This window comes from Phoxinus phoxinus (genome assembly GCF_949152265.1).
Source record: "Phoxinus phoxinus genome assembly, chromosome: 25".
Lineage (NCBI taxonomy): Eukaryota > Metazoa > Chordata > Actinopteri > Cypriniformes > Leuciscidae > Phoxinus > Phoxinus phoxinus.
In genome coordinates this window covers 12,984,129-12,998,125 of record NC_136900.1, presented here as the reverse complement: position 1 = coordinate 12,998,125, position 13,997 = coordinate 12,984,129, and the positions used below count along the sequence as shown (strand labels likewise).

Genomic DNA, 13,997 nt, shown 5'->3' with positions numbered 1-13,997 from the left:
TTCAGGTGTGGTTAATGATTGGAGCTAAATTTAGCAGGACAGTGGCAAACCAGGAGCAGGATTGGTCACCCCTGCCGTAGGCTATTACCAGTCATTTGTAAATTAAGACTACCCGACTGAAGCAGATCTGAAAACAAATCCCACCGAGTCAGCAATCCCTGATGTAATTCAAATGATCCTAAAGAGATTTGACTGATTCGTGCCTCAACTGAGTCGTCACCGAATCAGAGATCCATGCTGATGTTTGCTGCATTATGACTCATCTGCAGAGCCCTGAGCCAATGATGCAGCTCAGGACGGCCTCCCTCGAGGGCCTGGATCCGTATCGCAGATTCATCTCATCGCATGGGGTACTGATCCAGGATCAGGCTCTTCGCCCCGCCCAGACTGATTTGCATCATTTTAATGCAGGAGGTGAAACCGACCCTGAAACAGCTTGTGTCACGCACACGGCTGGGGTTCAGGCTGACCTCACAGCGTCCAGTCTGCGCTGACGGGTCACCTTCCTGTCACTTCATGACACTGAGCAACATCACAACAGACTCTATACACATTCATTACAATAAAATAATAAATTTATGAATAAATGTATAAAAATAATAAAGAGAAGAAATTAAAAAAGAAGAAATAAAGAAAAAGAAAAAAATTAGAAATAATTAGAAAATAATTAGAAAATAATAAAAATAACAAATACATAAAAGAATAAAAACAATAAACAAATAAAAAATTATAAATGCAAGAATAAAGATCAATTAATAAATAAAATAATAAATATAAAAAATAATAAATAAAAAATAATAAATAAATCAACAAAAATGAATGAATAAATAAAAATGATAGAAATAATAAATACATAAAAAAATTAAATAACAAATAAAGAATAAAAAATTACATAAATAAAAGAATAAATTCATAAATAAAAGAAAAGTATGAATGAATGAACAGCTCCTGCCTTTTTTGTGTCAAAGCATATAGCAAGAAGTCTCTGTGCTGCAGCTTCTGGGCTCAAGGCTGTGAATTGATCTGAGGTCAAACGGGAAAATATGAAGATACAGAAAATTACCATAATTTACTGACCCTTATGTCATTCAGAACCAGTATGACTATTTCAAAAGCAGAAAAAGGAAAGTCAAACAGGTTTGGAAAACCATGAAGCTGAGTAAATATTCGGCCGTGGTACATGCACTGCTTCAAAGAGGTCTTCTGCACATTACAGACGTGCCCATGTTTGATGTCTGAGTGTATATGCATGTCTCTTATTATTATGAAAATATATTTATTATAAAAATATTATTTTTCTGATCAATACATTTCGAAGACTGCATTTACTCAGTCAGCATCTTTCTTTGAGTTTTATGCTTCTTTTTTTTCTAATTAAGAATGTCAAATGACAATGCAAAACAAAAATATTTTTTGAATCATATGAATGTTCAAAAGTTTGTTAAGTAAGATTTTGTTCTTGAAAGACGTCTCTTATGCTTACCAAGGCTGCATTAATTTGATCAAAAATACAGTAAAAACATTAATATTACAATTTAAAATAACTGTTTATACATTTCAACACAAGACAACCAAACTCATATAAGGCCCACACATTAGTATTGATGTTGCAGCTGGACTGATGGTCACCCTCATGTTAGCGATCCGGCTGCGTGATGTAACACGGCTAATGAGGTGTATCATGTGAATGGCTGGAAGGCCATGTCATCCACCATTGACCCGCTTATTGGTTTTCAAAGGCTGCAGGCACAAACAGATCAGTGGCGTATTGGCAAATGAGAGGAGAGTGTGTATGTGAGTGATCAATGAAGTGCTGATCCCCGCGCTCGCTCGCATGAACATTCCTGGTGATAAGCAGCATCTGCTAGCATCATTAAGCACTAGCAGACGCCCGTGGCACGCGGCTAATAATAGGATACATCACACTTGTTCTTTTGTCTGTGATTTGCTTCTGCATGACTCAACTACAGTAAAGGACATTCCAGCGTTGAATCTCGCTGAACACACATCTCAGTTTCCCTCTTCCTCTGATGCCTGGATTTCCAGACGATACCTGATCCCCGACTGATCATTAGCTACAGAAATAATGACTAGCACAGTCTACAATGCATACAAACATTCTAAAATAGCATAAGGTACAATAATGACAGATATTTCTGTTGGTTTCTTTTCCTTGTAATTGGGTATAGAAATAAATAAAATAATAATAAGGGTGGTTGATTGTGATTTCACTTTTCTAACTTTAGTTAGTGTGTAATGTTGTGGTTTCAGCATAAACAACACCTGCAAACTTACAATGCTCAAAGTTCAGAGCAAAGGGAGATGTTATCTTTTAAAGGGTTAGTGACATCACCAACCCTAAAATTTACATAAAGCCCGCCCCCGGAACACGATTTATAGATTATCAAGACAGAATATGCTAATCAATGACTAGAAGATAATTACACATAAGCTACATAAATTCATCAACTAACCATTCAGAAATGTCCTGTTGCTTTCTACATAGGCTACTGTCACTTCTTCTTGAGTCTCTCCATCATTGTCTGACTCCGGTTTGAACATAAAAGGCAAAAAGTTTTTACATTTTCAGTGCATGTGGATGTGAGGTAAAAAGACGAGCTCTTGAAGCTCCGCCCCCTGTGCCGGGAACAGCAGCTCATTTGCATTTAAAGGGACAGACACAAAAAGAGTGCGTTTTTGCTCACACTCAAAAAATGACCATTTTAATATGCTGTATAAAAATATCTGTGGGGTAAGTAAGTTGAACGAAAACACACACACACACACACACACACACACACACACACACACACACACACACACACACACACACACACACACACACACGAAAAGTACATTATACCACCCCTTTAAGCATGTGTCAGCAATATTGTCCATTAATTACAAAAAGTTATTGGCTAAATATTACATATTCAATATTAACAATTAAACATTACTTGACACGTTTAATACATTTGGAAATTTTCTCAAAAAGGATAATTTCCAAAAGTAAAGCCATGTTAACATAAAAACTGACTAGTTAAAAAAAACAGTTATTACTGAGACTGGAAGAGTTACCCATAAGGCCTTGCACCAAGAAATCAAAAGCATATTAATGTAGTTTCAAGCTTATTCGATGACAGATTGACTGACAAAAAATGTTTATATACTGTAAATAAAGTAATGGATAATGATCAATAAAAAAAATATAAAAAAATTGTAAATTTAAATATAAATAAAAATGAACAACATATTTATATTTTTTTGTCTTCATTGAAGTAAATAAAATAAGCCACAAATAAATAAAAAATAAGAAAATAAATTAAATGCATAAATAAAATAAATAAACATTAAATAAATTAAATGGATAAAGATAAATTAAATAAGTAATGAACAATTATCAATAATAAATATATTATAAAATAGCTAATAAATATAAATAAAGTGAATACATTTGTTTTATGTTTTATAATACATAAGTAAATAAATTCAGTGGACAAATATAAATAAGTAAATAATTGCAAAGAAAGAAATAAAGAAACAAACACAAACAAGAAAGAAAGACAGAAGGATAGTTGGATCTTGTAGCCTGTGGTCAGTTGCAGAAGGCTAATGAACTCTGCATCCCAAGAGTGCAAGTCTTCCCACTGAGCTAAATCATTCATTTGACTCCTTATATATGAAGGTCGGCAAGATTGAAGTCTTTTCTTTCATTTATTGAAGCCGTCAGCACGATAGCCAGCAGCACAGAAACATGACGTGCCATAATGGCCTCTTGTGTCAGACTGTGAAAGTCCTCGGTCACACTTCAGCAGTTTCTGTAGCAGAATAACCCTTCCCGCTTCAATCTCCTCCCCGTCACCTCCTCTCTACTCCGGATAATGGGGAACGAGAGGGAACACTGCAGACATGCAGTATGAACGTTCAAATGTGTCAATCAGTTGGCAGGGACATGACGAACAAGTGTAAAGCATTCAGAACGAAGTGCAATACATAAACCACATCGGAAATTTGAATAGTGGTAGTTTCAGCCGTGCCGACGGCCTCTCAAAACCCAGCGGACCACGTCACGGGCCGAGTGCTTCTGCAAGAGCTGGAAGCCACTGAAGAGACGCCAACAAATCCAGTGCAAAGACAAAAGCAGAGCTGACATGAAAAGACGATCCTCGTCACAGACTCTGCACCATTGTTTGCTTTGTGGAAAGAGCTCGCAAGAATGAACTATCATCCTAATTAGTCACACACTATTAGCTAGCTTAATTACCCTGAGCCCTGAAGCCACAAGCCTCTCTGGCACGAGAAATCTCTCCGTTTCATTGTGGGGAAACTCTTATCTCACTTTGATGAGGTCCACAGGCCAGATGCTTGAGTTTTAAATGTGATCTCCTCCAAGTTTGTCTATTCGGACCTAATTAACAAAACAGCCAATGGCAGCGATTTGTTAGGCGTCTCGATCACATTTAGAGTAACATGATGTGCAAGATTGCGATCAGGAGACAGGGAGATGGTGCAACTGCGAGGTATAAGGTCTCTCCGGGAAAACATTTCTGTGGCCTCAGATGGACATTATCTGGGTTTTAATCTCATTATCTCGGTGGTTCTCCAAGCCAAACGTTCAAAATGTTGCAGTGCTGGGGGTCTTCCATTAGCAGAATTAAAAAAACACATAATGCAGGCAGTGGATTGCTTTCACAGTACATGCAATATATCATTAAGTTAAGAAAAGGTTAATTGAATTGTCATGCATAAAGTAGGCCTCGATAATCAAACATTACAACAAATAAAAAAAATGTAAATGTAGAAAAATACATTAAAAAAAGGACCATGTTGAAATAGGAAAAATGTGGAAATTCAAACTTAAATGGAATTTTTCTTAAAAAAAAAAAAAACCCATCTACTTCATACTTCATTCCTTAAAGGGGTGGTATAATGCCCTTTTCACAAGATGTAAAATAAGTCTTTGATGTCCCCAGAGTGTGCATGTGAAGTTTTAGATTAAAACACCCCACAGATATTTTTATATAGCATGTTCAACTTTTTGAGGGTGAGCAAAAACGCACCGTTTTGTGTCTGTCCCTTTAAATGCAAATGAGATGCTGCTCCCGGCACAGGGGGCGGAGCTACAACCGCTTGTGTCCTTTTACCTCGCACAGACATGCACTGACACTTGTTCAAACCGAAGTCAGAAAGATGGTAAATGGTAAATGGGCTGCATTTATATAGTGCTTTCACAGACCCAATGGCCACCAAAGTGCTTTACATTTAGCCTCACATTCACCCATTCATACACCGACGGCGTACAATACAAATAAATACAAATTAATGTATTTATTACAATTATGGAAGTATGAATATAGTGTGTGTGTGTGTGTGTGTGTGTGTGTGTGTGTGTGTGTGTGTGTGTGTGTGTGTGTGTGTGTGTGTGTGTGTGTGTGTGTGTATGCGTGTAAAATAAAATTCACTTACTAACAAATATGAAAATGTCCTTCATGTGCCAGTGGAATATATATATTTTTCTATTATTCTTTTTAATGCAATCAAATGATTGCAAAGGGAAGAAAATGTGTTTGTTTCCCCGAGGCAACATTATCCAATAATGGAGGGATAGGCAATAATAACTCACCACCTGCATATGAACAAACTATTGTCAGCAAGCCTTCCACTTGTTCTTTTTCAAAATTGTTCTTTTAAGGACTGTTCACTAAAAGATTATTTGGCGAAGCAAAAAATAGTTCTTCTACGGCATCGCTGTGAAAACCCCCCTTTTGGAATCTCTATTTTTAAGAGTGTTTGGTATATAGCACATCTGAAAATCTATAAACAAAGTCAAAACAGAACATGCTTTTGCAAAGAGTCTATAAATGCATGGATTCCAAAGCACTTAAAATGCTCTAAAAGCCTTTCTTTAGCTAAATCCAGGCAGTAGAGGTCCAGTCAAGTGGAAGGTATTAAAAACATGAAGTGCTATTTTCAGACAGCACTGTACTGTACAGCGGCCGTCCCGGAGCTAAGCTCCCTCAGAGCTGCTGCAATCTCCAAACCCTCTGGCCTCGAGTCAAAACACTCCATATCCTTTAAAGTTCAACATAATTAACATTTAACACTGCTTATGTGCATGAATAATCTTCTGAAGAATTCATGCTTGAGTTTAAGAAATCCTTTAGCGCTTTCCACGCCGCATTACGGCCCGTCTAGGGCCGGCACCCGCGGGGAATAGCACCTGTCACAAGACAAGCTGTACTCTTCAGGGTCTACGGGGGCAGCCAGGCAGAGCTAAGCCCAGGCGTGAGCTCGCGCTTCGAGTCATCATCTTCACCTTTCTCACCTTTCCTTTCTCCCGTGTCTCTGAAGGTTACGTGTCTGTGCATATAATTTCCTGTAAAGCCTTTGGAAAGAGCTCTTAACGGTCGGAGAAAGATCTACAAGAGTTTGAGTTTGGACGTTACCCCCTCTCATTCCTGTCCCCTATATAAATTAGCATTTGAAAGGACTTGTAGAGGCGTATTCTGCGGAAGGAAAGGGGAAGACAGAAAATGGCTATGGTGAAGTGCAGAGTTTCCCTTCACAGTCAAACCATTATTCTTCTAGCTTTTGAGGGTCTCCTAAAAGAGGTCTTTGTCAAGTCCATATCCATAGGTATTCCTCTTCTCTAATGGATCCTCATTACGACATTCTCCTCATTGCAGGACCGGTCATCAAATCTTCAGACTTTGCTCTTAATATTCTTGCTCTTTTCAACTCATCAGATCACATATTTCAATAGCCTACATTATAGGTATTCGTCTCGCACCTCAAGTGACATAGTTTCAGCAACTACCTTTTTCTCACCACATTTTCTGGCCACTCTTCCCATCCCATTTCACACTATGGAGTGGTATTTGCCAAGCACCAGTCAGCGAGAAGATTCCCAGCTCACAGACATCAGCTATTGTACATCAACAGCCTTGTAACCAGGGAGCCTTGCCCAACAGGAAACACTTACTGTAAATCACGCCTATAGCAAAACATTTCATATTCTTCATTTTTAAAAGCTTGTTAAAGCTAAAGCATGAACGTTTTGGCTTTAGTATTTGTATTGTGTGGTAACCGTTCAATATTTATTATTGGTGATAAGGTATAAGCTAATTGCTGACATAAATTATTTTGAGTCGGTTCTATTAAGACTCTGGGGTCGGCGATCACTTGCATTTTTTCCCCAATAATGGCAAAAAGAACTTAAAATACTCTGTAAATTTTTGTCTTACAGAAACAAGTAATACATCACAAAAGGGTCTGCTTTTATTGCGTTTCTTTCTGAAAAGCGTCACAAAAATGAAGCGAAACTCAAGCAAATACTTGCCACACAGACATGAGAGATGTATTGGCCAATAATCGGTATCGGTTTAAAGCTATTATTTAAAAGCTATTATTTTCGCTATCGGCCGATTGTTTAAAGACAGCCGATGATCATTGCCGATTATATTCAGTCAATCAGAAGGGTGCGGAAAAACGTGTCAGACTGCAACTCATACTGTGTGTGAAGAAAATCTCTCTTGTGTTGAATTTCTGGCAAGTTAACTGTGACAATAATGCTTTAACAGTTAAAAAAAGCGACGTTAATGCAGACTTTATTTGATATGAATCACCCGTAGTTAGCCAGGGTTGCCAGATCAGATTTTTCCAACTCAATCTCACGGCAATTTGTACAAATTTTACGAGGTGGCTAATTCGTACCAATTCATATGACCTCACTCATACGTAAAATACATGGTATTTTATCTAAATCGTAAATATTTTACGAGTTGCCAAATTCGTATTAATTTGTACGAATGACCTCCCCCTGACCCCGCCCCTAAACCCACCCATCACGTGGGTTTAGACAAATTAGCCACCTTTTAATCACTCAAATTCGTACGAATTGATCGTGAGATAGCGTTGGTTTTTCCCTACATCAAACATTATTTGTAGCGCCTCCTGTCCAATAATCGCAAAGAGCCGTGAGCTCTGTTACTTCTGATAAGAAAAAGTCTCAGCTTTTAAATTCTGAACATTTTAACTGTTACTGTTTGAATCACTCTGAAACGCTGCCCTCTACAGCATTATTGCAGACAGATTTTTAATATACAAGCAAAATGGACATCTTAACTGAAATATATGCAAACTACTCAGAATAACAATCGTTTAAAGCTTTTATACCCCTGCATGCCATCATAGACTGGAGGAATGCAGATGAAGTCCTCCACTCTCGCCTCGAGACTGGGTCACTGCATTCGTCCCCAGTATTAACAGCAGAGCGGACTCGCCGTTTGATCCTTTGTGACGGGGCCGACGGTCCAATTGAAATTTCCTGTGTGGCTGTTCCAGCGAGGACACAATCATCCTGACACTAATGGAATAGCCCAGCGCATACATTCACCACACAGAAGCTTCTCAAAGAAACCAGGACAACCCACCAAACACCCCCATCACCAAAGCTCTAATCTCCCTCAAAACAGGCACATTAAAAGAGAGCATCTGACAGCCATAATAGAGAGAGGGGGTCGGTGAACAATACTGCCCCATCCACTGCATCTCTTACCACTGCGTCTTACTGTGGAATTATAGTGCCTTCCTTTCCTGTTCGAGGAGAGAGAGGATCCTCGTCTCTCATCAATTCACCTTTCTTTTTCTCACTAGTTTCTGGCTCTGTGCTGGGAAAGCCAGATGGGTCAAATGCCTCGTCACTCTGTCTGACGAGTGTTGTGATATTCTCAGTCAGCTTTAAATAGAAAAGGATACTACACCTTGTTATATGAAGCACCACAGAATAAGTCACCAGGGAATTTGAAGCTGTGTAAAGCATTTACAGGGGGAAATGTGTGATTTAAGTTGTGTAAAGTCATGAAATGGAAGTTGCGATAGTCTTTTCTTCCCTATTGTGAAGCATATCCGAGTGAAACGGCGTCTCGAACAAGAAAGAAAAAGTAGGGCGGGAACTGATTTTGTCCATGGGGAATTGATTGGATGGTTGTGGTTTGCTATTGGTGGATCTCATGCGAGTGACAGGTTGCCCCGCCCTCGCGCCAGTAAACACATCATCAGAGAAGAGAAGTCGCTGCAAGAGGGAGGGGGAAGTTATTTTGATTAAAAAAGGGCACATGAATTTAAAATGATGTGCACGAATAAATCGCTTCAAAATAAGAACTACAAATAACAAAATAAGAAACGTCCATTTTAATTTCATAGTGATTTTAAAGTAGTGCGAATCTATTAAACATTATTTAATATTCCTTTATGAAATGCTGATTTTGTGCATTTTTTACAGATTTTCAGCATTTCGCCTTTTTAATATGCATGTGACAAGTTATTTATGTTTTTAGTGATTTGCAGTAAATATTATAGGCTATATATAAAAATTAAGTACAATTTATCTGCCATTGAAAAGTCAATATTGGTCAGAAAAGTTAATTTATTATTGGTCTGGGAAAAATAAATACATTTTAAATTGCCAATGAATGATATATAATAATAAATAATAATGAAGAGAAATGTTTAGGCTATAAAAAAATTATTTAAAAAAATATTCCTCATCTTCCTGTCAATTTGCGGTCACCCAAACACCACAGGCATGCAGTATGTCAACATACAACAGATATTTAAACACTATACTGTCCCATTACCCTTAATTGACCTTGTTAGAAAAAGCCAGATAGATGTATAAAAGATTGATGGATTTCTTTGTTCTTGTCCATCCTCCTCCATGAACAATGACTGCGAATAGAGTGAAGAACCGCAACAGTACGCCGACAGCGAGGCACAGAGGCTTCCTGATTTAAGGTAGCAGGTGAAATATGATTACAGCTGATGAGAGCCGAGGGGCGTCAGGAAAGCCAAACTCTGCAGTCTCATCAGGACCGCTGGCTGGGGGAGGGGCGACGCATCCCCCCTCACTGCAGCACCGCAGACAACATGGAGAGATAGACAGCAGGAGGAAGATAAACGGAACCCAGAGCGAAGGATCGCGCTGATTTACGAGACGGCACGGTGCTTTTACGAGGCCGGTCCAGCTACGAATCTCATCGTAAAACAAAGCGATCGGACAGCCATTTATTAAAAAAAATACACAGTCTTGGGTTGATCAAACACAGGGACTTGGGTTGGTTGATTGGTGCTCAAAAGACAAATTATATTAAGAAAAATTAAAACATGATTAATACAAGTTTAATTATTCAAAATTTAAAATTACTTACATTTTGTTGTTTAATTTTTCACAATTAAGTCAGGCCAAGATAATAGCAAAGAGATTTATATTATTTGATATTATATATAAAATAAGTATTCATATTAAAATTATGGCAAATAACGAGAAGCCAATATTTATTTCATGGTATAGATCATTGATAAATGGTCAGTGTTAAAATAGCATTTTGGGGCCATTTACACAACACCTTTTTTTTAACTAAAAACAGGAAAACTTTTTTTTGGCTGTTCATTTACTCAACAATGCCATTTTGGGGGCCTGAAAATGTAAACTTTTGAAAACGCAAAAGAAAACCTTTTCCATTTTTAGTACATCGTTGTAAACGCAACCAAAAATGAAAACACCAAAAACTAAAATTAATGCTATAAATGTTACAAGTGAATTTGGGAATCCCCACATAATAATGTACATTATACATTTTTTTTTTGCTAAAAATTATATTTAAGTGCATTAATTAATTGTAGTTATTTAAGACATGAGTTACAATTAAAAAATATATATTTAACGATTAAATTAGGGCTAGATGATACCAAATATATCTATATCTAAATATATATATAAAAAATAAGATAAATAAGATAAATATTTAAACAAATTAAATAGGCTACTGATACATAAAAATTAAAAAAAATCTAATATAGGTTGATAAGTAACCAATATATCATGCATTGCTTCTCACGTGTACCCTTGATCTAATTTGAGAATTATATTAAATATGTTTCTTCACCAATAGTTAGACCAGACCATGATGAGTCACAAACTTCTTTATGATCTCAAGAACCACCATCTCAAGTGCTTTAAAAGTCACTAAGTAGATTTGTCCGTATATATTCTCACTTCTTTTCTCATTGAATGGCAGTCTTGAGTGGACTTAATAAAATGTCCCATCGTTTTTCTTCCAGGTTTATTAAACTAAACTCTCTCTGGAGATTCTAGCTTCTGTCAGTAGAACCTGCCCTAATACAAAATGAGATATCACCAACCTCACAAGAAAACACACCTATTTGTAAAAAATACAAATGAGAATGTATGAATTCATATGAATTAGCCACAAATTTGCCAATGCAATAGTTACGAATCGCCATGAGATTGTGCTGGATGGCACCTGAATGGAAATAATCAGATAGCCAAAGCCAACCTTATTCCCAAGCAAACCAAACAACAATTTCATGAGTGCTGTTCTTCTAGGCATATAAAAGGCCACAGTCCTGTACGTATCGGAAAACACCAGCAGCACAGAGCTATTGTTCTCCCTGACATACAGCTGATATTTATACATGGACTGTCAGCGCACAACAAAGGCTCAGGTTTCTCGAGGTTGCATGTGGATCCATTGTTCTCTTTGCAAAGCGAGAGAAAGAGATGGAAAAGCAAAACCCAATCAACAGATAGACAAAATGGGACAACAATGACGGATACTGAGGGCTCATTCACAAATACAAAACATTACATTACTGGGAGTTGACATTTATAAGAAAGGTCACCAATGAGACATAACTTTGAGCTTCTGTGCTGCTATAAAACAACAAAAAAACGATATTTCTCAAAGAGTAAGGACAAAAAAAGTGTGTCACTAGCATAAGCCACCAAGACTTGGACTTTTAAATGGATAAAGATGAGAACATTCCTCAGGGGTGGATAAAATCACCTTGTAAACAAGCAGAAAAATGAACATCCAGTCTTTTATCTGACAAGGAACAAGTCCTTTTCAGCTTAGCATTACCTTCAAGCACGGTTTCCTACCTTTGTGCTTGCCAAAAGAACAGGGTAGCTTGGCAACAGGAACAAAGGCAAAGTCAATGGAGTCCAAAGGGGAAAGATGCCATGGCCCCACTTCAAACTCATCCAGCCAACCTCGTGAGAGAGAAAAGAACACTTTTAGGAGGCAATTGCTGAACCCGAAGCAGGACAAAGACAAACGCATTCATGTTGGTGTCCGACACTGACAAACCTTGAGCTGGACCGGACAGGAGGAAGAGAAACTAGCAACAGGTGGTCCAATGAAGCATGTCTTCTGAACGAATAGACAGATGTACAGACAGATAGACAAATAGATAGACAGATAAATAGATAGCAGACAGATAGATGGAATTAACTACAGTTAAATAGATTTTATATATAATGTAATTATATATTATCTAATATATTAATATTCAATCCCATAGAGAACCCTCAACAGAGAAAAAAAAATAGACAAGCACACGTGCAAGTACAATAGTTATTTATTAAGATTCTTTTTAAATGTACATTTTCATGTCTCCAACAGAGAATGCTGATAAATAAAGCCAGTTATAAAAAGCTTTAAATCAAAAGCACAAAAAAATCCATAATTAATACTTTTACCATTTTTTACATTACAGATATTTACAAAATTTGTGGTATTTTGCCCCCTTTTTACACAAAATTTTATAAGAAATGACGAGCTACCTCTTGGTAACCACGGATCTAGATCTAATGAGGGTAGACTCCATGTTTAACTTTTCGTGAATAAAAAACAAGGCCGTGAGGGATACCATGTTTAATTTCTCAATACATGATTCCTGTTTTTTTTTTAAACATCAGGTGTTTTTAAATTAATTGTATACTGTCAGCTAAACAATGAACTCAATTTGTGAAAGATGAAAATTAAAGCGTCTACAAGGTCCACCGCGTGCAGTAAGTTTGATTTGATTTGCACTAACGAAACGATTTGGATTGTTCTTTAGACCGTTTCTCAAAGCAACCAATATATCAAAGGAGCGAAAACACTTCCGAGTAGCTAGTAGCCTAATGTGCTAGTAATAATTCATCTTGAATTATACGTTTCCCTGAAGGAGGATTTGGCGATGAAAAGGAGCTGACAAATACTGCAGGGCTTAGGGAATATGTAACGTTAAGGCAAGTTAAAGAATATAATCATCAGCCTCGAGTATCCACACTTGCCAGTATTGCGCAATTATCTGACAAAAACGACGTTTGTTGAGTTTGAAGTGTTGCTCACGCTTCAGGTGGGACAAAAGAAATGATAGAGGAACATCATCGCCATAGCGCCCTCTGTTGGTTAAGGCATTTCAATTCTCAGTTTAGCACCACAACAGCATGAAGAATGTCAGCCTCAGCAGCTACATTTCCTTTGTGGGAATATGCTGACTGATCGTAAAAATCTCTCGGATGTATGAATTAAATCCCAAGAGGTCACTGGTAACTGATCGGTAAATGAATCATGAGACATTCATCACTCTAATGCATTAGAGAGGCGTGTTAGGTAGAAGTTTAATGGCAAGTAACTAAAAACAGAGCAGAAAGCTTAAATTAACACTTTTATCTGCACAATTTCCCCTTTCTTAAAATATTTCCTTATGTTCAACAGAACGGTTAGCCTGGCCAGCAGGCGAAGGCTTTTTGACTGGCTAAAATCTAGTGATTAGAGGGTACAAACCATGCGTTTAATACACAAACACAATGTATATATTCATACTTTTACCACATTTCTGGCTTGAAATTGAGCGTTTGTGATACCTACTGGCTAACACAACTTTAATTTGTTAGCCTACATACTGTAAAGCTGGTTCCCTCATCTTGTTCAATCCGTGTTTAATAACAGTAAAAGGAAAAACACTGCAGTTGAAAACACCCGCTCATTTGGTAGCTTACGTGAAAGTTTGGTTGAACAAATTTACATGACATTCATATGGTACAGTAAAAGATTATCAAATAAAACCTCGCAGGTACAAAGGAGGCCGTTTACCAGTTAAGTGGAGCTGATCGATTGTCTCGTTTTAAAGCCAGCCATTTCCCC

General features: G+C 37.4%; 1 protein-coding gene across 1 annotated transcript in view; it reads right to left on the bottom strand.

Moving 5' to 3' along the window:
* The window catches only part of agbl1 (AGBL carboxypeptidase 1), a 209,881-nt gene extending 197,706 nt beyond the window's left edge, over positions 1-12,175 (bottom strand). The window contains exon 1 of the mRNA XM_079603533.1: positions 11,963-12,175. Within this exon, the coding sequence (XP_079459659.1) occupies positions 11,963-12,143 (181 nt within the window). The 5' untranslated portion in view covers positions 12,144-12,175. The remainder of the gene's footprint in view (positions 1-11,962) is intronic.
* Positions 12,176-13,997: the final 1,822 nt, after the last annotated feature.